The sequence below is a fragment of the Haliotis rufescens genome, unplaced genomic scaffold (genome assembly GCF_023055435.1).
Source record: "Haliotis rufescens isolate VD_foot unplaced genomic scaffold, xgHalRufe1.0.p SCAF_6, whole genome shotgun sequence".
Lineage (NCBI taxonomy): Eukaryota > Metazoa > Mollusca > Gastropoda > Lepetellida > Haliotidae > Haliotis > Haliotis rufescens.
Genome location: NW_025964334.1, coordinates 43,197,679 through 43,225,400, shown reverse-complemented (window position 1 = coordinate 43,225,400; position 27,722 = coordinate 43,197,679). Strand labels below are relative to the sequence as shown.

The 27,722-nt window shown below is 42.8% G+C and overlaps 1 protein-coding gene across 1 annotated transcript in view; it reads right to left on the bottom strand.

Annotated features, from left to right (window-relative positions):
• Positions 1-13,423: 13,423 nt before the first annotated feature.
• The window catches only part of LOC125374777, a 57,068-nt gene continuing 42,769 nt past the window's right edge, over positions 13,424-27,722 (bottom strand). The window contains exon 2 of the mRNA XM_048386314.1: positions 13,424-14,189. Within this exon, the coding sequence (XP_048242271.1) occupies positions 13,859-14,189 (331 nt within the window). The 3' untranslated portion in view covers positions 13,424-13,858. The remainder of the gene's footprint in view (positions 14,190-27,722) is intronic.

The window sequence follows — 27,722 nt, the reverse complement described above, 5'->3', positions numbered from 1 at the left end:
ATTAGATAACATAATAAATGACCTTAAAATTATGACTGACAAGAAACCGGCTACACCTATCATTCTTGGATATGACAACACCTTTAATTAAGGAGATTTCTATGTTACCACAATCCTTTACCACAACTGTAATTTCAAGAAAGACCCAGCTATTCCTTTGGCATTTCTTATTCACGAACGTAAATTTACGAAGGTTCATCAATATTTCTTAGATACACTCAGAGATAAACTGCCCATCCTTGATTCCATCCTATTTGTAGCCGACAGAGAGAAAGCCATCCGTAGAGCTATACAGAAAGAGCTACCAAAGGTTAGGATAGTATACTGCTGGAATCACATAAAACAGGACCTCGCTACTGGCTGCGGAAGCAAAAGGCCAGTAGTGACCAGATAGCCGCCTATACCATTTGGAGAGCCTTCTAAGGGCGAAAGACCAGGATGATTTCAACCTTAAGTATAAAGAACTTACATCTGTCTGGACTCAAATCGTTAAACAATACTTTGATCAAAATATAAAAGAGCATATTTTCAACAGCGCTGCTCAATTCGTCCTGACTTTGCCAGGCAAAACTTCAAGTAACAATATCACCAACAACAGTTCCGAATCCCTTAACTTCCTCCTAAAAAATATATTTGATTTTAAAGAACACATACACGATCAGGTACTGTTAGCCCTCTTCCATCTACAAAACTATTTCTACCTCGAAATCCAACGTGGTCAGGCGGGTGTAGGCGACCTCCAACTAAAATCTAACCTGTTAGCTTTCGCAGGGGAACCTGCAGATATAATTGTACCACAAGCTGCTATGCACTCCAACAAGATCATAGAAGCAATCAAAACCTACGGTGGCATTAATAAACCTAACCAGGGGAGAGCACCATGGGTCAGAGCAGGTGCCTCACAATTCGACAGCTACCACTGAGGGTGCAGCCAAGCAACAGTCCACCCAGGCACACCGACTATCACAAATACACTTAGCCCGGACCTTGTACCAGTCTGGTGGTGTAACTCATGTACCAGACAGGGCATGTTTTGTAGTAGTTGGGAGCAAAGGTAATCCATATGCTGTTTGGCTGTATCCAAAAGAGTCCTGTCAGTGCCCATCAATGACAGTCTGTTACCATATCATGGCTGCAAAATTATCAATAGGTCAGCAAAAAGATCAGGAAAAAAATAAAATTAATCTAACAATTTTAATGAAGAATAGCCACGCGCATCAGGATAAGAAATCTGGTAGGAAGACTCCGGGTAAATTAGATGTAGGCCAGTGTGACGTAGAGCCGGCCCCAGACTCGCAAGCTTCAGCAAACAGTCCACCTTCCTCCTCATTTACTAAACTGCCAAAAGTCCGATCTTTTCATCACAGTCGAAGAATATCCTTCTGTTTCCAATAGATCTCCAGAGGTTCCAGATGGTGTTCGTGAACTGTGTCTCCCCAATGAAAGGTATGTTTTCTTTTTTAATCTCGTTTATGAATAATAACGTAGTAGTGATTCGTTTGGAGCACACTATAGTTCATGATGTCGGTTGGTGATGATTTATATGAAGTAAATTACTTTTTTTCAGAGATCTTCGACGAACACCATCCCCACAGTCGAACCCATCATTGCCCATGAGCAAGGAGCAAGGCACCACTGTCGCCTGGCCCGCATAAAACAAGCACAATCGCCGGACAGTGGCTGCCTTATTTACATCTTCGTTCCGGTGACAAAGACGACCTTGTATCGGGTGCTTGGCTAAGCTCTCGTCACATGGAAGCTGTAAATATTCTCTTAAAGATACAGTTTTCCAACGTCTTCGGTTTGCAATTAACACAGAAGCTGTCGATTATCCAATCCTCGATAAAGAAAGTCCCTGAAATTCGGTCTATTCAAATTCACCATAATGCTAGTTCCCTTTGGGTTGTATCATTGCGTAGAGACGACAATTTAGACGCTTCCATTTACCTCCTTGACAGTCTTCAGCGCACCCCAACGAGAGTTTAGAAATCCAATTGGCTCAAATATATGTAAATCAAGCACAAAATCTTCACGTTAGAATGCCTGATATCATGCGCCAGAACAATGGCAGTGATTGTGGTGTGTTCGCAATAGCTAATGCAGTTGAATTCTTTTTTTCTCCTCAAATGTTACCCGTACACTTTAAAGTAGCTTATGATATTCCTAAAATGCGACAACATGCACAGCGATGCTTAGAAAATTGCTATTTCGCCCGTTTCCCAAAAGCACCATACAATCTTCCCACAAGACGACGATTGCCAAGGTAAGTTTTCAAAAGTCGGCAATACTGACATGACTTTATAAGTGACCACAGATCGCCTGGTGTAAAGTTACTACATATAGACGTAAAAACAGTTAATTATAAATATAAAAGTAAATTCCATCCACTTTCAGGTCTTTTCATATACAGCTGTACTGTAACTGCAGTCTTCCAGCAGCGTTTGACACAAACATCATTAAATGTTCCGTGTGCAGTGAGAGGTGCCATTACCGTTGTGCTGGACATGTTGAGATGGCGGTAGAATGGGTGTGTTCTCTTTGCAAGGGGTAAGTAGTTTCTAAATGTTCCTGAAATATAAGTCATTGATATGACATGGACAGGTGCAAGCGAAAGTCAGCAACCCGTGATGGTACCAAAAGAGAGAGACTATGTTGAGAATGTAGAGGGAAAAGGACTTCACTTTGAGACCCTTGTTTTGTACAGCAATCTGAGACACTATAAAGTGGTATATAGGAAAATATAACACTAGCCTATAGATGTAAACACATTTGAAGATACATCTGTGTGTTTAAAGTTGATTTTGACCGCCCGGGCCAAGTTGGACCCAACACAAGCCAAACACTTCTGATAGAGACTATATTGATAATGCAGAGGGAAAAGGGCTTCACTTTGAGCACCTTGTTTTCTTTATATACTGCGATCTGAGACACTATAAAGTGGTATTTAGTTAGATATAATACTAATCTATAGATGTGAATCCATTTGATGATACATCTGTGAGGTTTAAGTAGATTTTGACAGCCCGGGCCAAGTCGGACCGAACACTTCTAACAGAGATTCTCTTAAGAAAATACAGTAAAAGTGCTTGACTTTAACGGCCCAGTTTTCTTAAAATTCAATATACTGTGACATTATAAAGTGGTGTATAGGTAGATATAACACTAATCTATAGATGTAAACACATTTGAAGATACATCTGTGTATTTAAAGATTATTTTGACAGCCCGGGCCAAGTCGGACCCAACACAAGCCAAACACTTCTGATTAGAGACTATGTTGAGAATGTAGAGGGGAAAAGGGCTTCACTTTGAGCCCCTTGTTTTCTATAAATACTGCGACCTGTGACATTATAAAGTGGTGTATAGGTAGAATTAACACTAATCTATAGATTCAAACACATTTGAAGATAGACCTGTGTGTTTAAAGTAGATTTTGACAGCCCGGATCAAGTCGGACCCAACACAAGCCAAACACTTCTGATAGAGAGAATGTAGAGGGAAAAGCGCTTCACTTTGAGCACCGTGTTTGCTACCGCAATATGAGACACTAAAGTGTTATATAGGTAGATATAATACTAGTGTATAGATGTAAAGTATGTGTTGTAATTTTAGAAGCGCTTTGACAGTTATTAACAGTGTCCTGTCAGTCCTATGACATTCGCGAATATCCACTTGCAGAAAACATCCTGTGTTGGTTTAACATGAATTAGTAAAAGTTAATTAGGGATGCCAAACACGTTAATTAATGAAAAAGAGTTGTCAAAACACTGTCATTTCCTGTCAAGGACATCACACCCCTACACACTAAGGTCGGTGAGAAACTTTCTCATCAATGAAAAGACACAGTCAAGATACTGACTTTTCGGTATGGACTCTCAATATGTAGCTATAATTATCAGTTTATTACATTGCTGAAGGTGCATTTTGATTCAAACTCAATTGAATGAGCAAAACTATACATTTCTGGACAATTGAGATCTGCCTACATATGCACGTTTCGTTTTATTATTCTGCAATCCATTTTTTGTATTATCCGCTGGCCCGGCCCGGCCCGACTTTTCTTGGCCCGACTTTTAGGCAATCCCCGGTGATACTCACCAAGCTCTGTAAGTATTGTCCAAGCAGGCAGCGTGGACACAGCGATGCCCAAAAGACTGACTAGCGACATACACACACAAAAAAAGAGGCGATAGGATTAACAATACTTGATGCTCTTGCTGCCATTAGTTTGTCACTTGTGATGCATTGTTACATTATCTTACCTATACTATGCAATATATATTTTACCGCTTACTATATAAAGTAAACTAAACTGTATCAACATAAAACTGCATGAAGTTTTTTATATACGTACATATGATCTTTAATAAATGCATTAAACTTCAAATCCTGACATTTATTAAACTCTTAGATGTAAGTAGAACTTGCTTCCTTCCAAGTTTCAAAACTTATCTAACGTGAACTATTCCCCTCTTGCTTGCAAAATTCACCAGATGCTATCAACTTGGGCATGCGCATTAGTACTTAAATTGTCCACAGACAGCGAATGGGACTTCTTGCTTGAAGCGTTTCCTTGTTGAACCCACCCAGAACTTTTCGGAGAATGTGAAGACTCCTCAGCACTGCAGCCTTCTGCATTACCCAGATTGTCAAGAGGGCTGTATGCGTGGTAGCAACCCGAGTCCTGAATCTCTTCAATCACATTAGTGTCAAATGGGACAGAAAGCTCAATGATGTAAATGATTTCATTGGATTTATCAAGAAGGTGTGTTGGCCTGGATACGTCTGAGGCTATATTCCAAATAATTTTGTATTTATCATTTTAATTTTCCATGATGCTCTCAGCATATCCTAGGTCATACCGTGGATGGACCTCTGATTCAAAACCACAAGCAAGGCGAAGACGGTAATAACAGGATCCAGCCACTCCATCATATCACTTAAGATACTTCTTGTTTTAGGTGAGGTGAGGTGAAATTGGGTTTAACGTCGCGTCCAAGATTATTGCACTTATATAGCGACGTGCATGCACGTGTATGTGTGTGTGTGGCTGCTTGTACTAGTCCGGACTGATGCCGATTTATAGTGCTAGCTCACTGAGATACCATGCCGCAGTTTAACATGAATACCCCACTCAGACACAGTATACTGACTCCGAGCCGACCAGTCCTTGTTTAAGCCCCTTAATGCCGAGCGCCAGACAGGGTAACAACAAGTACAATCTTTTAACGTCTTTTTGTATGACGCGGCCCGGGATCGAACCCTGGACCTTCCGCTCTCCGGGCGGACGCTCTACCACAAGACCACGGAGGCGGTTTCTTGTTTTAGCCAAAGCTGGGGCATCCATTGACAATGTATTGTACAGTCTCATTATATTAATTGGAGCGGTCGGGTAGCCTTGTAGTTAAAGCGTTCGCTCTTCACGCCGAAGATTCCCGACATGGGTACAATGTGTGAAGCCAATTTCTGGTGTCTCCAGCCGTGATATTGCTGGAATATTGCTAAAACCGGTGTAACACCATACTCACTCACTCGTTCCATACCTAGGCAAAGATGCCTTCACTGCTCTCCAAGTTGATCCTATTTCTTGAAGGTAATACAATTACTGAGAAAGGTTACAAATAATGAAAGACCAGAAGTAAGTGGCGTTCGTGGTAACGAGTCCATATAAGGAGTGTCACATGATCATACACGTGACGTCTTGCATTATTTATGTCCCGCCAAAAAACAACACACAGTTGGCACCACGAAAACACGGCTTTACTTTCTTTTGTCAAACTCTCGGCCCACATAGTGACAGAGTACTTTTCCCGTCACACTCACTGTTTGGGTCCTTGTGGCTAAAATATGACTCCTAACGGATTTCAGTACGCGAGCGCGTGCACGCTTTTCCTTATGGAAATCGTCGATGTGGAGACCCAAAGACTCCAGTCCTACCTCGTCTGCATTCGGTGGGTGGGTAAAACTTGGAAGCTCATGAAGAATTTATCTGATTATATGGCTTGGCAAACACTGAAGCTAGAACAATTTTCAGTGCAATTTAAGATGTTTTCACACGTTTGAATCTCAGTTTTAATCAGGTGCGGGGGTCAGTGTTATGGTATGGCTGCAGCAACGGCGGGTAGAAAACGTGGCATTGCTACTCTCATCTCAAATGGTTAATCAGGAGCAGTATATGCTATGGATATGCACTGAATCTAGCTTGATCTAATACCATTGTAAGTTGTGCTCTTCTCAGAGACACACTAGATAATGCAAAAGAAATTGCGAAGCTGGTGAAGGAATCGCCTAGACGTGAATCTATGCTCAAAACTATCAAGGATCGGACCACTGCACCTGTAACTTCTGGTATTAGGATCCTGTGTCGACACATAGACTGTAAAAGCAGACACACTGGACAGTATCACTGACTTGTGGGATGAATCACATGGTTATATGACATGCAGAAATGAAGGTTAGAATCAGAGGTTTAGCAACTTATATGAAGGCTTATTATTTCATCCTTGGTTCAATGCTTGCAGTCTCAATTCTCAGAAACAGTGACAACCAAACGCCTGCTCTGTTGCTGTGGGTCAGCAGGTGGCAGGTATTGGCTGTACTGGAAACCATGAGAGACAAAGATTGATTCAACCTCTCAACCTCTTCTGGCAGAAACTAAAACTTTGTGTTAGTCAGTTAAATGCAAGTGAACCAACTCTTCCAAGAAAGAGAAAGTCACCCAAACGAGTTGATGATGACTTTAACTATCTTAATCTGGCAACCATTGATCAGCATTACATGCAGATATATACTATGAAGCTCCTAGGCCCACTTGCACAGGAAATCATAGTTACAATCGATCTCAGGTGGCTACAATCAACTTTACAAGTCCCATTCCATTTGCACAAACTGATCTTAGCGCGATTGTAAGACGGCTCAGAGTTAAGATCGAGATCTTAGCTAAGATTGAAATCTTCAACGGTGGAGGTACGAATATCTTTAACTCGACTCCTGTCTTCAGTTGTCTGCAAACGGGCATAGCTTGTTGCGCATACAATAAGTGGAACCGGTAATGACAACATGTACCTCCCTCCATAGCACTTTGCACAGTTTCAAGAAAGGTCCCAATTATTTGAAGGAAAAGATTACTAGAATGATGGCACATATTCTTGTCGACATTAACCCCCTGGATGCCACAGGGACATATATGTCCCTCCTCTACAACCATCTCTTTGAAGTCAAATACAATTAAAAATACATTACCCACACAAATACACTTCACAGCTTTGAATAAGGTAGGAAATTCCCTGCTCTGTGATATCATTCACTGGCATTTTAGGCCAAGCAGAGGTACTGAAAATTAGGTACATTGTAAATGTCGCCATTTTTCACACATTACTAAATCACCACTAATGGGGTTATTTACTGCATGTTTTGAAACATAAAAACACGTGACAATACCCTATGACGTAATTTGTAGTATTTTGTTGCCAGTCACACCGGCGAAACAATGCCCTTTGACGTCAGGGGTCATCGAGTGTGCATAAGCTCCTCCCAGTGATCTATCATCTCTACACGAAATGTCATTGAATACGCCAAGCGCTTATGAAATCACCAATGGGTTGTATAATGGATTCAGGAAATGTAGAACAAGGGTTTTAATTCACACAGAGCACATGGCTTACATGCAGGCAGACATATTGGAACTCAATTCTATCTACACCCTCACTGAAGGGTACATTTTATAACATAAGCTGTCCGGAGTTATCTCCACTAGACCATACCATGACAAACTCCTCACAGCGATAGCCCGTTCGCGGAGCTCTCTATACTACCGAGAGTGTAACGAAGGTGTCACGCGCTGGGAAGGAGCTTGATACCATGAACACATTAAGCCATCAGGAGTTATCTCCCATAGACCACTCCATTGAGTGTACATAAAGACATAACACAATGATCATTCGTACATAAAGACATAACACAATGATCATTCCTAAACGTCTCCTTTAACCCTAGAATCGTTTAGAATGTCTTGGAAAATACGCAAACACGAACGCCGAAGTGAACTTTCTGCCATATTGGATAGTATTCTATTTTTGTCATAAGATTCATTTTACAGAATGGTTCGTTTCGCAGCCCATTCTTTTAAGAATTTAGTCAGTAGCCTCGTTTTGGCTATTTCCGGTTATGCAAGTAAATGGCGGCATTTTTTTGCATTGCAATTTTTGCAATTTTGTTTAATCGTGGTTGATCTTAGGTCCCTGGGCAAGGCAAAAAGTAGGGAAAGACGCAACAATGCAGGGGGAAGGCTCAACGACATGTTGGAGGCGCTTAAGTCTAATGAGACGGAGGAAGACGACAACATTAAAGCTAATGGGGCAGTTGGTGGCTTGCCCAAGACAAAACCGCATGGTATCGTCGTCATGGGAGACCAAACATCGTCAACGCTACAGCCTGTGCCGGAAACGTACATTAGTGACTACATTGATGAACTCGAAACAAGTGTGATTGAAATGCAAAATGAACTTAAAGCACTGCAACTTCGTAGGCGTAAGGAAGAACTCCAAAGGAAAATCGACCTTGAAAGAGCATCGCAAAAGGGAGATATGCTGTCCCAACTCGGTCAAGCAGCAGGCGGTGAAGACATCGACCAGTCTCTAGGTAAAAAAGCAAAGAACATTGTTGTTTACGTATGGACCTGCCCATTGGATATTCTTCAGGAAACCAACGTGATTGATATAGGCGGGGGTGCAAAGGTGCATGTTGGGGGACCAAGAAAGCAGGCATTGGGAAAAGTAACAGTGGAGCAGTGGGTATATGCCAGCCTCCAAATCATGATGGAACTGGAGTCAAAGGAACGACCATGCTATGTGAGTTATATGACAACAGTGATGCGCCTGGCAGCGAACGATATTTGGAACAGTGTCCTTCAGTTCGATAAAGAATACTGTGAGTGACAGTGCAAAGAGGGTTTTGCGTGGGGTTCACCACAACCTGATGTCAAGAATTTCTATCTCATTCCTAAACTAAATGGACCAATGAGTGCTGCCCTCCGGAAAATGGGTCAACATAGTCAGTGGTCTAATGGTGGAAGTTCTGCTAACCAGTTCAGTTTTCAAAGCAGGCGACAGGGACCGTTTACACCAGATGGAAAGGTAATCTGTCGCAGATATAATGCGGAGGGGTGCAATAGGGCTGACACAAGGTGTAGATTGGTACATAGCTGCGCCATCTGTTTTGCCCCCTCCCATGGGGCATCAAAGCACAGATCCCCTCCACCCGGGCCGCAAACATCGGACAAGAGAGGGTATCAGTCCGCAAAAAACGGGCTGCCTCGGGAACAGTAGATAGCAGAGAGATTGGCTCCCTTCGTTTCGAGGCATGGGAGAGGTTATTGCCTCGAGATGATAGGCAGTTCTTGTTGAAGGCGTCTGCAATGGTTTTCATATTGTTGATATTGTACCTGATAAGTGTGACGTGAATGTTTTTCAGCAGAACCATAAGTCAGCCTTTGAGCAGAGGGAGAAAGTGGAAAGGCAGTTGTTGGAAGAACTTGAATTGGGAAATTATGGCATTTGTGAAGCAAAACCTGAAATAGTATCGGCCCTTGGTGCTATTCCTAAAGATGATGGGTCTGTAAGACTTATACATGACGCCAGCTTGCCAGTCATTGGAGGGCTGAATTCTTATGTTAGTGATAATTCCTGTTCTTATATGGATCTTGATGATGCGTGCAGTCTGATTAAGCACAAGTCTTTTATAACAAGAGTGCTTACAGATCTGTGAAGATACATGAATCTAACCACAAGTTGATAGGATTGGCATGGAAATTCAGTGGTGATCAACCAACTACTTTCCTGTATGATAAGAAGCTCCCCTTCGGAAGTGCAAAAACCCAACAGATTTTTTAACGTTTATCAAGTGCTGTGTGTCGCATAATGAAAACAAGGTTTGGTATAACTATGATTTCCTACCTTGATGACTTTTGGATTATTGAGGAGTCGTTTGAACGCTGTCTCAAGGGGTTGAAGTTGTTGGTTAGTGTATTGCGGGAGCTAGTTTTCTACATTAACTGGCGAAAAGTGGAGGGCCCGTCGCAGAAGGTTGTATTCCTGGGCATTTTCATTACTCTATCACTGCCGCAAGGATTGGTAGTCATGTTCATTGAAGGAGTTTGTTGTCTCAAAACGTGAGTTGCAGTCCCTCATTGGCAAGCTCAATTGGGCATGACATGTGGTCAGAGGAGGTAGGACATTCTTACGGCGTCTTATAGACCACAACAACAAACTTGTAAAGCCAAGCCATAAACTGAAAGTAACTTCAGATCTCCTGCAGGATGTGAATTGGTGGATCTCATTCATGGGGGTGTTCAATGGGAGTGTGTCATTTCTGGACAATAGGCCTATTACCTCCCTATACACGGATGCGTGTTTAGAAGGGGGAGCTGGATACTACAACGGGGATTACTTCTACACAAACTGGAAGTTGGATAGACCAGAGTTAAAGGACTCTCATGTAAACTTAAAAGAAACCATGGCAATTGTGGCCGCCATTGAACGTTGGGCACCCCATTTCTCAAACAAAACCGTGATTGTGTTTACTGACAACATGGCAGCCAAAGCTGCTATTAATAAGGGTACCTCTAACATAGGAGGAGTTATGGACAGTTTGCGCAAGTTTTTCTGGATGGACAACCCCACAGATTACAAGCAGAACTGGCGACTTCTGTGTCACTTTACCTCATCAAGGGGTGGGCCGACTCCACAAAGAGAACTTATCAGCACCACTTACAGTGTTACCTTGACTTTCGTACGGTTATAAGCATTCCACCCGTATTTTTGACATGTGAAAATGCCAGTCTGTACTTGGCCTATTTGGCAGACTTTAAAGGTTAAGTGTGGCCTCCATCAAGAGTTACATATGTATTGTTCAAACTCTGCACAAGCAGTGTGGAAGCGAGGACCCTTTTTAGTGGTTGGGCTCCTCAGCATATCTTGCAAGGTTTAGGCAGGGTGTAAGGTGAGGCTCAGCAAGGTGCTGTGCCGGTTAGTCCGGATATGTTAATCACCATTTCTAGCATGCTATCTATGGACAATGTATTTCATTGTTCTGTGTGGTGTGGTTGCCTTATCGGGTTTTATGGTCTGTTAAGGGCAGGCAATTTCTTATGCAAATCTGTACATCCTCATAAGGATAAAGTGTTGAGCATTAACAATGTTTCAGCTATAAAGGGCTATTATTACTCAAAACCATCCAGTTTCGTCAGATGCAGATCACCCTGCCTGAGGTAGAGCATAGTCCTCTTTGCCCTGTTGTGGCTCTGAATAGACTGGTGTCTTTTCCTTTAGATCGTAAATCACCTTTGAATAGCCCCCTCCTGCTTGATAGTTCCGGCAAAGCCTTATCCTAAATTGCATTTATTCATCTTGTTAATTCCTGTTTGCAGCAAAATGACCCTCAGGCTGTTAAAGTGGAGCTCAATGGGCGTCCAAGATGGGCTTATCTAATGCTACTATTGAAAATCTGGGGGTTTTGGCGTAGTAACGCATTTTTGCGATACCTGGACCCCTCTCTGGGGGGAGAGGTTCCAGGCTTTGAAAACTTTCTCAATCACTTTCAACTAATTATTGGGGTTGGGGGAGGCTGTTTAGTTTTCATGTAATTGTTTATTAACCCTTTTGAAAAAAATTGTTGTACCTTCTTGAGGGTTAATACATTTTGCCTATTCTTCAATTCCCTCTCTTCTAATCTTTTCTGGTTTACAGTTAGTTCATTGTTCATGTTAAGAGAAATGAGTAAAATTCTATTTTTGTCATAAAATTCATATTACAGAATGGTTCCGTTTATTAGGTTGGTTTTTGTTTTAGAGAAATGAGTAAAGTTTACAAAATCACGTTTCACTCAGGTACACCGGTAATGAGGCACCTGTAACATCACGTATATTTCAAACTTAGCTGAGATACACACATCTTTGAATACCTCACACATTTTAGAATCAAATGACCAATGGTCTTTGTCACCAATACAAAGTGGCTGGATGAGATCAAGTAAAATAAGTTAGGTGTGAAAACTAACGCTGTGCTCGAAAAACTGCACTTTTTTTAAATGTAAACAAAGCAAAATACAGATTTTACAGAGAGTAGCATTTTCTCCTATTTTCAGCTATCAATTCGTCTATTCTTTCAAGATATTGGTTTAACATTTTCAGAATATGCATGGGAAGAGAATCGTAGGAAGAATTAGGGAATTTAAAAAAGATCCATTGCAATGATTTGATATTTTCAACAGAAATATTGTCAAAGTTACCGTCTTGTGTGACGCCATGACTGACGCAAAATCACGCACAACGACAACGGTATTTATCGGAATTTCTGAATATTTCCGTTGGTTTCAATGAAAATTATAACAACAATTAACAGTACATAGATTGTCAGAATGTTTCTGATTACTTACATGTCACATTTATTAACGAAAGTCCCCTCGTAAAATCCCGCGTATTGTTGACAGTGAACACGCCATTTTGTAAAAGGCGGTCACAGGTAGTGATGTCATACGTCAACATTGTTGTACATATTTGGTAATTTCTTTGAGGTGAAGGTCCTTGAATGAGAGTGCACACGATCATTGTAGCATGCTGTTCATGCAGGCGTCACACTGTCCCGAAATTAACACGAGATGGCCATACGAATATGGGATTTTTAATTTCGCGCGAAGATGACCCCGAACTTGTTCAACAACCAATCAACAAGCGAACCAAGTACGATGCCTACAGAAGGTCACACGATGGCACCCGAACCACACACGAAGGCAACACGAAGATGAGAATTTTTTTATAATAGTTTATGTCCGCAGGACACACGAAGGCCATGCGATGGCTACACACCGTCGTATTGAGAGTACGATGCGTTCGAACTAGGTCACGAAGGCGTCACGTGACCTCCCGATGGTATAAAACCTTCGGCCGACTGTGGGAAATTCAATTGCTGATTCAACTTTAACATGCCACCCAAGGCAGGGATAGGCAAAGGGAAGAAGCAGAGGAAACTGATGATTAAGATGTCCAAGAAGACACCAATGAGTCTCCAACCAGAGAGAGAAGGGGGAGGAAATCCAAGAAAGATGTCAGTCCTTGTCCAAGTAAGGCCAGCCAGCACTTCTACTCAGGGCTACGTACCTACTCCTCGCAAGGCTGCATTCGTCCAACTTCCTTCTCAGCCTCCTCAGCGGCAAATATCACACAGAAACTTGAGATTGTATATAATAAAAATTGTCACTTTGTTCTTTTTTTGGTCCGTTATCCTTACTTTACAAATCCTTTACTTATTTTAATTTCTATGTTAAAGTAGTATGGGAGTTTACATTTTGAACTTGAGATTTTTAAACTATCTAAATGTTGGGCCTTTTTTTTACTAATAAGTCGAAAAAAGAACAAGTATTTTCAATCAAAATTTCAAAAACAAAATTTATTACTCCATACACATTTTGCTTGAAACTATAATGCTATATGTGATAATAATTTGCTCATCATCACAATGTTAGTGTCTCTGTATTCATTTTACTGTCACTGCTTTGTGGGAATAATTACATGATCATCTTGTCCTGCCATGGCACCGAACCAGCCTTTGAGGTAAAGTAGTGGCCAATGTATCTTCTAATTATATTTGCCTCCCCTAATGGGTTCCTCTCCTCCAAGTACATCACGTTGTTGTGGGTGGCTAGATATCTCAGTCTGGTGAGATTGTGAAGGATCAAACAAGTTGTAATGATTTTTCTGCATGTCTCTGGCCTCTGGTTCATGGTCCTCAGCAAAACTTGGAACTTGTGTGCCAGAATGCCAAAGGCATTCTCCACTACACGCCTGGCTCTGGGGAGTCTGTAGTTAAATATCGCATACTTCATTAATGATTAGGGAGATGGTGTTTGGAGCAACTCTGAAGTTGTAGGACAGGCTTGGATAATTGTCACCACAGGCCAAGTGTCGTACAGTGATGGACAGCTTGAGACCAGGAGGGAGAGACTTTCTGTACCATGTGTGCTTCTTCTCTATTCTGCCTTCTACCCTTCGCAGCATCTCATCGTAGAGGCCTCTGGGAAGTCTTGTGTAGTTGTAGAAGGCCTTCTCATCTTCTGTCTTCAGCTCATTTAGTAGAGGGCTATAGTGGCCATAGCTTTCTCTTCTTTTGTCAGACAGCCATTCGGTTGCCCCTGCCCTGGAAAATAAAAAGCAAAACAAGATAAGTACATTGTTGAATGCTAGAAAGGCAAATAGCAAGAGGTGAGGTGAAATGGGGTTTAACGTCACACACAAGATTATTGCACTTATATAGCGATGTGCATGTACGTGTGTGTGTTTGTGTGGTTGCTTGTACTAGTCTGAACTGATGCCGATTTATAATGCTAGCTCACTGAGATACCATGCTGCAGTTTAACATGAATACCCCACTCAGACACAGTATACTGACTCCGAGCCGACCAGTCCTTTTTTTATCCCCTTAATGCCGAGCGCCAGACAGGGTAATAAAAAGTACCATATTTTAACGTCTTTTGGTATGATGCGGTCCCGGATCGAACCCCGGACCTTCCGCTCTCCAGGCGGACGCTCTACCACTAGACCACAGAGTCGGTGCAAATAGCAAGAAATGACAAAGTGAAATAAGACAATTTTTATCTGTAAGAGGAGGTGCTGGGCCTGTAAGAGGTGCTTATCACGTTCTCTGAGGTGCATCAAAAGAAGAAATGCTGCTGCCTTCTTTTTCCTGGTTGTCACATCATCAACTGAATTGTGAATAACTGTGATTGAAGCTTTGGGAGTTACACTCTCTTCTGCTCTGTAGAGTTGCTCAGGACTGACTGAGGAAGATGCTCTGAGGCTGGCCTTTTACATGTCTACCATGACACATGAGAAACGCTTGAGCTACTCAAATTCGGCTGTTTTCGCCGACACCCTGGTCCCATCTCGATGTCATCGTACTATAATACGATGGCTACACGATGGCATTGCGAGGGCTTCAGTAGTCGTGTTGCCTTCCTAAGACAATCGGGCAGCTTCTTGTTTCCTTCGTATTGTCTTCTTGGGCGAAAAATGCCCGATGGCACCGATGATCACACGAAGTAAAGACGAAGATGACACGATTTGACAAGATGCCCTCACGATGGCCTTACGAAGGGCAAAATGGACACACAAATTCAATACGAAAATGAACCTTCGCAAGGTCTTTCGGCAATTTTTTGGCATGCCAAAGATTTTGCCACCGCTCACGAAGTTGCTGCCGGAGCCTGAGACACTCCACCGGCGGTCATACGATGGCTTAAGATGCCCTCACGAATGGCCCGATGTTTTTACGATCAGAGCCGAATTTGAACATTTCCTTTATCGTGTGTCCATCTGGTGTCAATTTCGGGACAGTGTGACTGTGTGACGCCTGCATTACAGTTTCAGTTATGATGTAGATTTTGCATATCTGTTATCTCACACAATTAATTTCACTTTGGATATTTGTCAATGTTCAAAATGATGTCATACGTAAATATAGGCCACAACATGTATGAGCGAACCTTGGATAATCTCCTGTTTGTTGATATAAGAATTGATAAATTTATAGTGTCAAATACGATATATCTTTCCTTTGGACAAGTGCTACAAGATGAAGTGTAAATGTAACTGCAGCATGTACTTTGAATGTGTAATAGTCAATATTATAAGTTCATATAACCAATGTCCATGAATAGCCGTTTCGTCTTATTTTATAACTAAAACTGAATATATTACTTTAACAAAATGGATAATATTTTTCGTTAAAAAAACATTTCTGAAAGAATTGTCTTGGTCTTGGAATTGTCTTTTTAACGTCGTTTGACAAACAGAACAGTGATATCTAACGATTCGCCAGGTGCGAGTTTGTCACAAACAATTTACGAATTATTCCTCTCTTTTTCCATTATATAATCAATGGGTTCATTTTTTTTTCAATATTGTGATCACAGGATTTTAAACTGTTTGCTTTATTTTTCCAGGAATTGTAAAATGTATAAAAATAAAATCCATGCCATGCACCCCGTTGGTTCAACCTTATACGATTATCCTGATAATTCTATACCAATAGAGCTTTCTTCGCATCTTTTATTGTGTACTTCTGAGACGAGATGAAGAGAAATAATAACATAGTAATGAACAAATATATGTCCAATATTAAATATAATTTAGGTTGGCTTCAAATATTCTTTTGGGTATTTCACTACGTACATTGATGCCAAACAGGTGCGTGTCTTGTCCAATTAAGATACACGATAAACTATCTAATTGTTTACATATTCAAGACATTATTTACTTGGTGAAAGCAGTCATTTTATGTTGTGTCGAAAAAGCGTCAAATTCCGTTTCACATTTCGAGATTTTCCATACCATGAACGAAAATTAGGGGAGATGTATATTAGTCAAAGTACCAGTGTCGTCTTTCTCCTACCTTATCAAAGACATATAACTAGCCATGACGTCAAAGTTATGGTGTTATTTTTTGGGTATTCCATTACATTTGATGATAAGGCTCCATTAATAATGATGCAACATTAGTCAAATTACACTTACACAATCAGGAGAATGTTGGAATCTAAGGACTAAGTTATAGGTTAGATAGGGCCATCCATTTCTCCATTACCTCTTTTCATGAAGTACGATTTCATCATTTCTTATGTATTTTTTTTTTTTTTATAACTAAACGTATACAGTTTCAATATCGATATTTGTGTTGGAATAGTTTGGTTCCTCGTGAACAGAACACCACGAAAATATATTGTCCTTACCCACAGCTAATTCTCACCAAGTGACCTGAGTTACAACAAACTTGTTCTAAGCATAGCGGAGTTATGCCCCCTCTTCTTTGTACGTGTGTAACCTCTCTGTTGCCCTTTGACCTCATAGAGAAAAATCAGTTTTCGTCGTTATACATACGCATCTCCATTTGATATATGGTTATGTCGTTCAGATATTAGGCAGTATTTTGTTCGCTCACAGTTTCCGTAAAGCTTCTAAATTTAAACAAATCGTCGCACAGTACTTTTAATTGGTGTACGATAAAAAGCGGGGAAATTTACTTTTTTTCAACGCAGAATAAATTCTCGGACAACACTTAGAAGTGTCTTTTTTTGAAACCCGTTGAATATTTGTAGTTAAATTAACACCATCAAATAGGAAATTTAATATTCCCCACCTCTGCGTTATTTTATAGCCAGAGGTAGATCCAGTGCCGCGTGAGGGCAACTCTCACACAACCTTCACTTTTCTGATCTTAGGAAAATGTGCGTCAGAAAAAAACCTCGGTATCCAGAGGGTTAACTATGGCAATTAACGATAGTTCTTGCAAAATACTACACCTCTATCACATCATTGCCATAAATTCCTGTTTATGCTGAGAACCACACTATAATTTTTTATAAATTTTCAACAGACGTCCATTACACTGCCAACATATCCATAGTTGTGAGGAAAACTCTATCACTTGCCATGGACGCTACCGCGCATGCGCAAGGCGGGAATCTAGTCACTTCTTTTCCTGTGTGTCCTGATGACAACAAGGAACAAATTTTTGGTTGCGCATCAGTAGACGTGATTGAGTTCCACACTACATAGCACATTGATCTTCTCAAGAATCACAGTCTGCAAGCAGTGAACAGTTCTACTAGAACGGGGGTATAAGAAGATCGGACGATCTCGTAAGTAATTAGTTTATGGGAAGTGTTGTGGGATGAGATCCTCATCTCAGAAACAGACGCCCGTCTGTTCGGGCTGTGGCCAACACCAAGTCACTGGTGACCCTCACCCCAGATGTCTTGCTTGCAAGAAAAGCAGCTGCACACAGAAGTCTAGATGCACCTACTTTCAAAAGAAAAATTTGGTAAGCTCTCCAAGGCATGGGCCAATAATCCGGACTATAAAAAGTGTACTAGAGCTTCTACTTCTATTAAGAGGAAAGTGATAAGCCATCGGAGGTTTTTGATCATGTGGGTGACAAGAGAGTGTCGTGAGAGGATGAGGTTAAAAGACCTCGTGCCTCATCCCACTCACCCAAAGTTAAGGAGCAGATGTATTTTACTGAGTTTGAAGATCTCCCTAACTTACATCCGGCGGCGTTAGGCTTGGCTGATCGTCGTAAAAACGACGTTCCCCCTCTGCCGCATCACCCCTTTAACTTAAATGAGTTCACGGACAAGATAACTAATTCAATGTCTGTTATGATTGACAATCGAATGCAATCTATGGCACAAGAAATAGCAGAGCTAAAAGATTCTGTGTCTCAAACCCGGCATGGCCAATCATGCCATGAATTTAGACAAAGATCTAAAGCTGTTTATGAGAGCACACACCCATACAGCAGAAATGCACAAGGCTACGCTAAATCAGATTATGAGGACAATAGGAGAGTCATTCATAGAGACCGAGAGTATCAGAGATTATCTCCCTACCATGAACATCATAGGGCACACCGTGAATCACGGACAATGTACAGAGATAAACACCAATCTCCCTCTAGCTCCTATGACAAAAGATCTGACATAGACCGTGCATATCAGCATAGAAAACCTAGGCGTTCGCCTTCCCCATACGGTATCAAAATCCAGATCAAGGGACAGAGCAAGCGAGGCAAGGATTACGTCACCTTCCTCCACTTATAGAACACGTGACTCCCACTCAGCTTATCGTAGATCCGGCAGTCGGGATTACGCAACCCCCAGCCATTCGTCTCACCCCCAGCGCAATCAGAAAAGGGGGTGCGGGTCTTTAGGGCTTACTGACTTTTCAAGCTATGGGGACACTACTATTGATGATGAATTCAGACCTAACAATTATTCACTTAAAGACATCGTTGCTGAACTTTATGAGCTAATGCCGTCATTAAAACCAGAAAAGGATAAGACTACTAAACCCTTGTTAGAACGTGCAGGGTATTAGGAGCCCGGCAGTGGGACTGAAGAACACCATACCCTTCCCCGTCCATCCTATATGGACGACGTTATCAAGAAAACAGAAAATTCTTTGAGTTTTACTACGGGTACTAGTTCTAAATTGAAATCTTCGTACAACAGATATGCGTATAAAATTCATGATGATCCTTTTGCAGAACAGATTAGCATTGATGATGAATACCATGAGTTGGTTAAGAAACCTAACCCCATGATGCGCACAGAAATGTCCAAAATCAAGTACTTAGACAAAATCAACAAACAAATGATTAATGTCAGTTCTTACATTAACTGGTTAGCAGCTGGCATTCGCTACTCTTTACACTCATACAACCAGACCACTGATCTACCATTAGACGCTCGTTTTATACACAGTTCATTGGACCACATACTGAGGATGCAGGAGGAACTACAAACTTCGCAGGTCTGGATGTCAGCACAGTTTCTGACCATGCAAAGAAAACACTTAATACATCAAATTAATCATGCTATACCAGTACCGTTAAAGAACTCATTGATGGCACAGTCTATTACTTCACCTAAGATGTTCAACGGTAGATTGGAATCGGTGAAGGAAGCCATTGCCTCTTCTACCAGTCAGAAATCCCTACCTTTACTGAAGGAGGTTACATGTTTATATGCCTTGGTAGACTCAGTGAGTTGCAAGATCGAAGCAAGACACATACCGGGCAAGCTAAACATCCTAGCAGATTATCTATCCTTGCAGAACAATATAGTACCCACGGAATGGTCTCTACATCCCGAGGTGTTCAAGTTGATAACCCATCTATGGGATACTCCGAACCTGGATCTTTTCGCCACATGTCTCAACAACAAATTACCAGTCTACGTCAGCCCAGTACCAGATCCACTAGCACTCCAGGTCGATGTGCTCTCCATGGAATGGGAGGGGATGTTCGCGTACGCATTTCCCCCTTGGGCTCTCCTAGACAAAGTACTGAAGAAAATAGAGGAAACAGACTGTGTCATTATCCTCATAGCCCCGGCATGGCCGAACAGGACTTGGTTTCCGAGATTACTACAACTACTGATAGAATTACCTCTGAAACTCCCAGTAGGTCACGACCTATTTAGACAACCAAAGACGGACATATTTTACGGGCGCCTCGACAACCTCCATCTTCACGCTTGGAAGTTATCTCGAATAAAATGCAAGCCGTCGTTTATTCTAAATCAGCTGCACAAAGAAATCTCAGAAACGACAAGAGTAGTTGAGGGCCCCGTTCTGGAACCGCTCCTGGCTTCTGATTGGTCGGTTAGGTCACATGACATCCAAGATGGCGGCACATCCGTTTCCGGTGGCGTGCGCACCTCCAAGAGGGCGGCACATCCGTTTCCGGGGAGGAGGGGGAACCATAAGAAGCGCTCGTACAATGTGAAGAGATCAAAAGTCCTGGATGTACAGTTTTTTGGGGTTTTTTTTCTAAAAATAGAAGTGGTGGTGGTGGTGGTGGTGGTGGGAGGAGGTGGCTCGGGTGGCGGTGGTTGAGGGGGAGGGAGGAGGAGGAGGAGGAGGAGATGGGTTCTTTGTTTGGGTTTGAGGGTTGTCAAAGCCATGGATGAAATCGTTCTTTCGGAAGAGATGGGTGGCCCTGAAAAGGGCCGTTTCGGAGAAGAAGTCGATTACTTCTTCTCCCACCAAGGGTGTGTGCTGCAAAGGCACAGATGGCCTGCCACCTGTCTCCTGACAGGACACTGACTGGTGTGGCGATGGCATGTGGAGATGATAGATCACTGTGACGAGCTTATCAAAGTTATAATACACAGTCGACAACCCAGCCACTTTGTTGCAAGGTTGACGTCATATCGGCGAAGGATCTTGCAACAACATTCCACAAATGACATCATCGGGCATGACGATGTGATTGTAAACTTTGAGGTGCTAGGTCTCGTTCCACAAGGCGATCGTATTGTAGCGCAATGACAGTCGTTTGTCTAAGTTACAGTAGGTGTGTGGCGATCACCTTAGCGCTACGATCATGTTGTGGAATTCTAAAGGTGTTGCCTGAATTCTAAAGGTGAATCGACATTCACAGACATGAACGTGATGTAGGTATGCCTACGTGATGTATTTCGTGTCTCCATGCAAACGTGGTGCCACGCGTGACTACAAACAGACGTTTATCCATATGATGACGTTGTCAATCGTTCATCCATGCCGAGGTGTTGGCACTCGTGTATGCCTTCATGCGTACTGTCACGCGTGACTCCATGCAAACGTGATGTACTTCGTGTCTTCAAACACACATGGTGTACTACTTGTCTCAATGCAAACGTAATGTCCTACGTCTCTCCATGTAAACGTGGTGCCACGCGTGTCTTCAAACAGACGTTACTGATCGATATAGACATACGTGGTGCTTGATTCGTGTCACCATGTAAACGTGGTGCCACGCGTGACTACAAACAGACGTTTATCCATATGATGATGTCGTTGTCGTTCGTTCATCCATGCCGAGGTGTTGGCACTCGTGTTTACATGCGAACTGTCACGCGTTTCTCCATGCAAACGTGATGTACTTCGTGTCTCCATGCAAACGTGGTGTCACGCGTGTCTCCATGCAAAACGTGGTGCCACGCGTGACTACAAAAAGACGTTACTAGAAGTATAGATCGATACACATGCGTGACGTTTGCAAACGTGATGTACTTCGTGTCTCCATGCAAACGTAGTGTCACGCGTGTCTTCGTGCAAACGTGGTGTCACGCGTGTCTTCAAACAGACGTTACTGATCGATATAGACATACGTGGTGTTTGATTCGTGTCTCCATGCAAACGTGATGCCACGCGTGACTACAAACAGACGTTTATCAATAGGATTATGTCGTTGTCACTCGTTCATCCATGCCGAGGTGTTGGCATTCGTGTATGCCTTCATGCGTACTGTCACGCGTGTCTCCATGCAAACGTGATGTACTTCGTGTCTTCAAAAACACATGGTGTACTACGTGTATCCATGCAAACGTGATGTACTACGTCTCTCCATGTAAACGTGGTGCCACGCGTGTCTTCAAACAGACGTTTATCCATATGATTATGGTGTTGTCACTCGCTAATACATGCCGAGGAGTTGGCACTCGTGTATGTTTACATGCGAACTGTCACGCGTGTCTCCATGCAAACGTGATGAACTTCGTGTCTCCATGCAGAAGTGGTGTCACGCGTGTCTCCATGCAAAACGTTGTGTCACGCGTGACTACAAACAGACGTTACTAGAAGTATAGATCGATACACATGCGTGACGTTTGCAAACGTGATGTACTTCGTGTCTCCATGCAAACGTAGTGTCACGCGTGTCTCCATGCAAACGTGGTGTCGTGCGTGTCTTCAAAAAGACGTTTATTAATATTATTATTTATAACATTTATGTTTATAAGGATAGAGAGAGATCAATAGACATACGTGGTGTTTGATTCGTGTCTCCATGCAAACGTGATGCCACTCGTGTACACAACCATACATACAACCATACAAACATACATAGAGGCGTGGTGTCACTCATAGGCGTGTGCCTCCAAGAGGACTGGGGAGGGTGTGTCTTTTTGTAACGTACATCATTAGTATAGATGCCACGTGAACCACCACCAGAGTCTGTTAGTAACGTACATCACTAGTGGATGCCACAGGCACCACCACCAGATCCTGTTTGTAAAGTAATCACTAGTAGATGCCACAGGGATCACCACCAGATTCTGTTAGTAACGTACATCACGAGTAGATGCCACAGGGACCTCCACCAGAGTCTGTTTGTAACGTACATCATTAGTATAGATGCCACGTGAACCACCACCAGAGTCTGTTAGTAACGTACATCATTAGCAGATGCCACAGGGACCACCACCAGATTCTGTTAGTAACATACATCACTAGTAGATGCCACAGGATCCACCACCAGAGTCTGTTAGTAACGTACATCATTAGTAGATGCCACAGGGACCACCACCAGATTCCGTTAGTAACATACATCACTAGTAGATGCCACGTGAACCACCACCAGAGTCGGTTAGTAACGTACATCATTAGCAGATGCCACAGGGACCATCACCAGTGTCTGTTAGTAATATACATGACAAGTAGATGCCACAGGGATCACCACCAGAGTCTGTTAGTAACGTACATCACGAGTAGATGCCACGGGGATCACCACCAGAGTCTGTTAGTAACGTCCATGTCTAGTAGATGCCACAGACACCATCACCTGTGTCTGTTAGTAACGTCCATGACTAGTAGATGCCACGGGGATCACCACCAGAGTCTGTTAGTAACGCACATCACGAGTAGATGCCATAGGGACCACCACCAGAGTCTGTTAGTAAGGCACATCACGAGTAGATGCCATAGGGACCACCACCAGAGTCTGTTAGTAACGTACATCACTAGTAGATGCCACAGGCACCACCACCAGAGCCTGTTTGTAACGTAATCACTAGTAGATGCCACAGGGATCACCACCAGAGTCTGTTAGTAACGTACATCACTGGTATAGATGCCACGTGAACCATATACACCTATATAAGACTGACTGTACAACCCTGTAAGGCTGACTGTACACCCATCTAAGACTGACTTACATCCCTGTAAGGCTGACTGTACACCCCTTTAGAGTGTCTGTACACCCATATAAGACTGACTGTACATCCCTGTAAGGCTGACTGTACACTCATGTAAGGCTGCCTGTACACCCATATAAGACTGCCTGTACACCCATCACAAGGGTCTGTGTCCGGTTTGGGAAAAGCGAGGGTCAGACCAGGCGCCGGAACGGACCCATCGGCGTGCTGCGTTTTCGACCAATCAGGAAGCAGGGTTTCAGTGCCTCTCCTATAAAAAAAGAAAAAAAGAGCGAAGCCACGCACACCGTCACAGTCCGAACACTGAATGAGAGATCAACCATGTCATCTGGATGCAGCTGTCTGAAGTGTCAGACCAACAGTCAACAATGTCCGTGGATGAGTAAAGTCTATTCGTGGACAATAGTGGCCTACCCACCTGGTGAATCGGAGACGATCCTATCGCAGAGCCCGCACTGGTTTAAGAACAAGTCTGAGGCTATTGCAGCTTTACAACAAGCTATACAACGCGGAGTTGACGTCCCGACTGTTGGTGTGGTCCGTATTGTTATCTAGTATCGAGATCAAGGAAAGTATTGTAAAACAGAGACAAGCCTCGTCCAGCTTGTTTCCAGTTTGTTTCCAACGACCCTTTTCAGGGCCACCCATCTCTCCCGAAAGAACGCTTTCATCCATTGCTTTGCCAATACAAACAACAATCCAAAACACATGTTGTACCTACTTGAGCACAGACTTGACAGACAGCGTTTACATCATAACTCAGTCTCTACCCTCAGTAGTAGATGCCTGATGCACCACCACCAGAGCCTGTCAGCAACCAACATCATTAGTAGATGCCTCATGAACCACCACCAGAGTCTGTTAGTAACGTACATCATTAGTAGATGTCACATGAACCACCACCAGAGTCTGTTAGTAACGTACATCATTAGTAGATGTCACATGAACCACCACCAGAGTCTGTTAGTAACGTACATCATTAGTAGATGTCACATGAACCACCACCAGAGTCTGTTAGTAACGTACATCAGTAAAAGATGCCTCATGGACCACCAACAGAGTCTGTCAGCAACCTACATCATTAGTAGATGCCACATGAACCACCACCAGAGTCTGTTAGTAAACATACATAAGTAGTAGATGCCACATGAACCACCACCAGAGTCTGTCAGCAACCTTCATCATTAGTAGATGCCACAGGCACCACCACCAGAGTTTGTTAGTAACATACAACATTAGTAGATGTCACATGAACCACCATCAGAGTCTGTTAGTAACGTACATCATTAGCAGATGCCACAGGGACCACCACCAGATTCTGTTAGTAACATACATCATTAGTATAGATGCCACGTGAACCATCACCAGAGTCTGTTGGTTACGTACATCATTAGTATAGATGCCACGTGAACCATCACCAGAGTCTCTAAGTAATGTACATCATTAGTAGATGCCACATGAACCACCACCAGAGTCTGTTAGTAACGTACATCATTAGTATAGATGCCACGTGAACCATCACCAGAGTCTCTAAGTAATGTACATCATTAGTAGATGTCACATGAACCACCACCAGAGTATGTTAGTAACGTTCATCATTAGTATAGATACCACGTGAACCATCACCAGAGTCACTAAGTAATGTACATCATTAGTAGATGTCACATGAACCACCACCAGAGTATGTTAGTAACGTTCATCATTAGTAGATGTCACATGAACCACCACCAGAGTCTGTTAGTAACGTACATCATTAGTAGATGTCACATGAACCACCACCAGAGTCTGTTAGTAGCATACATCAGTAATAGATGCCACAGGCACCCCCACCAGAGTCTGTTAGTAACAGACAACATTAGTAGATGTCACATGAACCACCACCAGAGTCTGTTAGTAACGTACATCACTAGTAGATGCCACAGGCACCACCACCAGAGTCTGTTAGTAACGTACATCATTAGCAGATGCCACGGGGACCACAACCAGATTCCGTTAGTAACATACATCACTAGTAGATGCCACATGAACCACCACCAGAGTCTGTTAGTAACGTACATCAGTAGTAGATGCCACATAGATCCACCACCAGAGTCTGTTAGTAACGTACATCATTAGTAGATGCTACAGGGACCACCACCAGATTCTGTTAGTAACATACATCATTAGTATAGATGCCACGTGAACCATCACCAGAGTCTGTTAGTTACGTACATCATTAGTATAGGTGCCACGTGAACCATCACCAGAGTCTCTAAGTAATGTACATCATTAGTAGATGCCACATGAACCACCACCAGAGTCTGTTAGTAACGTGCATCATTAGTATAGATGCCACGTGAACCATCACCAGAGTCTCGAAGTAATGTACATCATTAGTAGATGCCACAGACACCATCACCAGTGTCTGTTAGTAATGTACATGACTAGTAGTTGCCACAGGGATCACCACCAGAGTCTGTTAGTAACGTTCATCACGAGTAGATGCCACAGGCACCACCACCAGAGTCTGTTAGTAATATACATCACTAGTTGATGCCACAGGCACCACCACCAGAGCCTGTTTGTAACGTAATCACTAGTAGATGCCACAGGGATCACCACCAGAGTCTGTTAGTAACGTACATCACTGGTATAGATGCCACGTGAACCATGTACACCTATATAAGACTGACTGTACACCCCTTTAGAGTGTCTGTACACCCATATAAGACTGACTGTACAACCCTGTAAGGCTGACTGTACACTCATGTAAGGCTGCCTGTACACCCATATAAGACTGCCTGTACACCCATCACAAGGGTCTGTGTCCGGTTTGGAAAAACCGAGGGTCAGACCAGGCGCCGGAACGGACCAATCGGCGTGCTGCGTTCTCGACCAATCAGGAAGCAGGGTTTCAGTGCCTCTCCTATAAAAAAAAGAAAAAAAAGAGCGAAGCCACGCTCTTTTACAACAAGCTATACAACGCGGAGCTGACGTCCCGACTGTTGGTGTGGTCCGTATTATTATCTAGTATCGAGATCAAGGAAAGTAATGTAAAACAGAGACAAGCCTCGTCCAGCTTGTTTCCAGTTTGTTTCCAACGAAAGAACGCTTTCATCCTTTGCTTTGCCAATACAAACAACAATCCAAAAGACTCCACACCCTCCCCAGTCCTCTTAGAGGTACACGCCTACGAGTGACACCACGCCTCTATGTATGTTTGTATGGTTCTATGTATGGTTGTGTACACGAGTGGCATCACGTTTGCATGGAGACACGAATCAAACACCACGTATGTCTATTGATCTCTCTCTATCCTTATAAACATAAATGTTATAAATAATAATATTAATAAACGTCTTTTTGAAGACACGCACGACACCACGTTTGCATGGAGACACGCGTGACACTACGTTTGCATGGAGACACGAAGTACATCACGTTTGCAAACGTCACGCATGTGTATCGATCTATACTTCTAGTAACGTCTGTTTGTAGTCACGCGTGGCACAACGTTTTGCATGGAGACACGCGTGACACCACTTCTGCATGGAGACACGAAGTACATCACGTTTGCATGGAGACACGCGTGACAGTTCGCATGTAAACATACACGAGTGCCAACTCCTCGGCATGTATTAGCGAGTGACAACACCATAATCATATGGATAAACGTCTGTTTGAAGACACGCGTGGCACCACGTTTACATGGAGAGACGTAGTACATCACGTTTGCATGGATACACGTAGTACACCATGTGTGTTTGAAGACACGAAGTACATCACGTTTGCATGGAGACATGCGTGACAGTACGCATGAAGGCATACACGAGTGCCAACACCTCGGCATGGATGAACGAGTGACAACGACATAATCCTATTGATAAACGTCTGTTTGTAGTCACGCGTTTGCATGGAGACACGAATCAAACACCACGTATGTCTATATCGATCAGTAACGTCTGTTTGAAGACACGCATGACACCACGTTTGCACGAAGACACGCGTGACACTACGTTTGCATGGAGACACGAAGTACATCACGTTTGCAAACGTCACGCATGTGTATCGATCTATACTTCAAGTAACGTCTGTTTGTAGTCACGCGTGCCACCACGTTTTGCATGGAGACACGCGTGACACCACGTTTGCATGGAGACACGAAGTACATCACGTTTGCATGGAGAAACGCGTGACAGTTCGCATGTAAACAT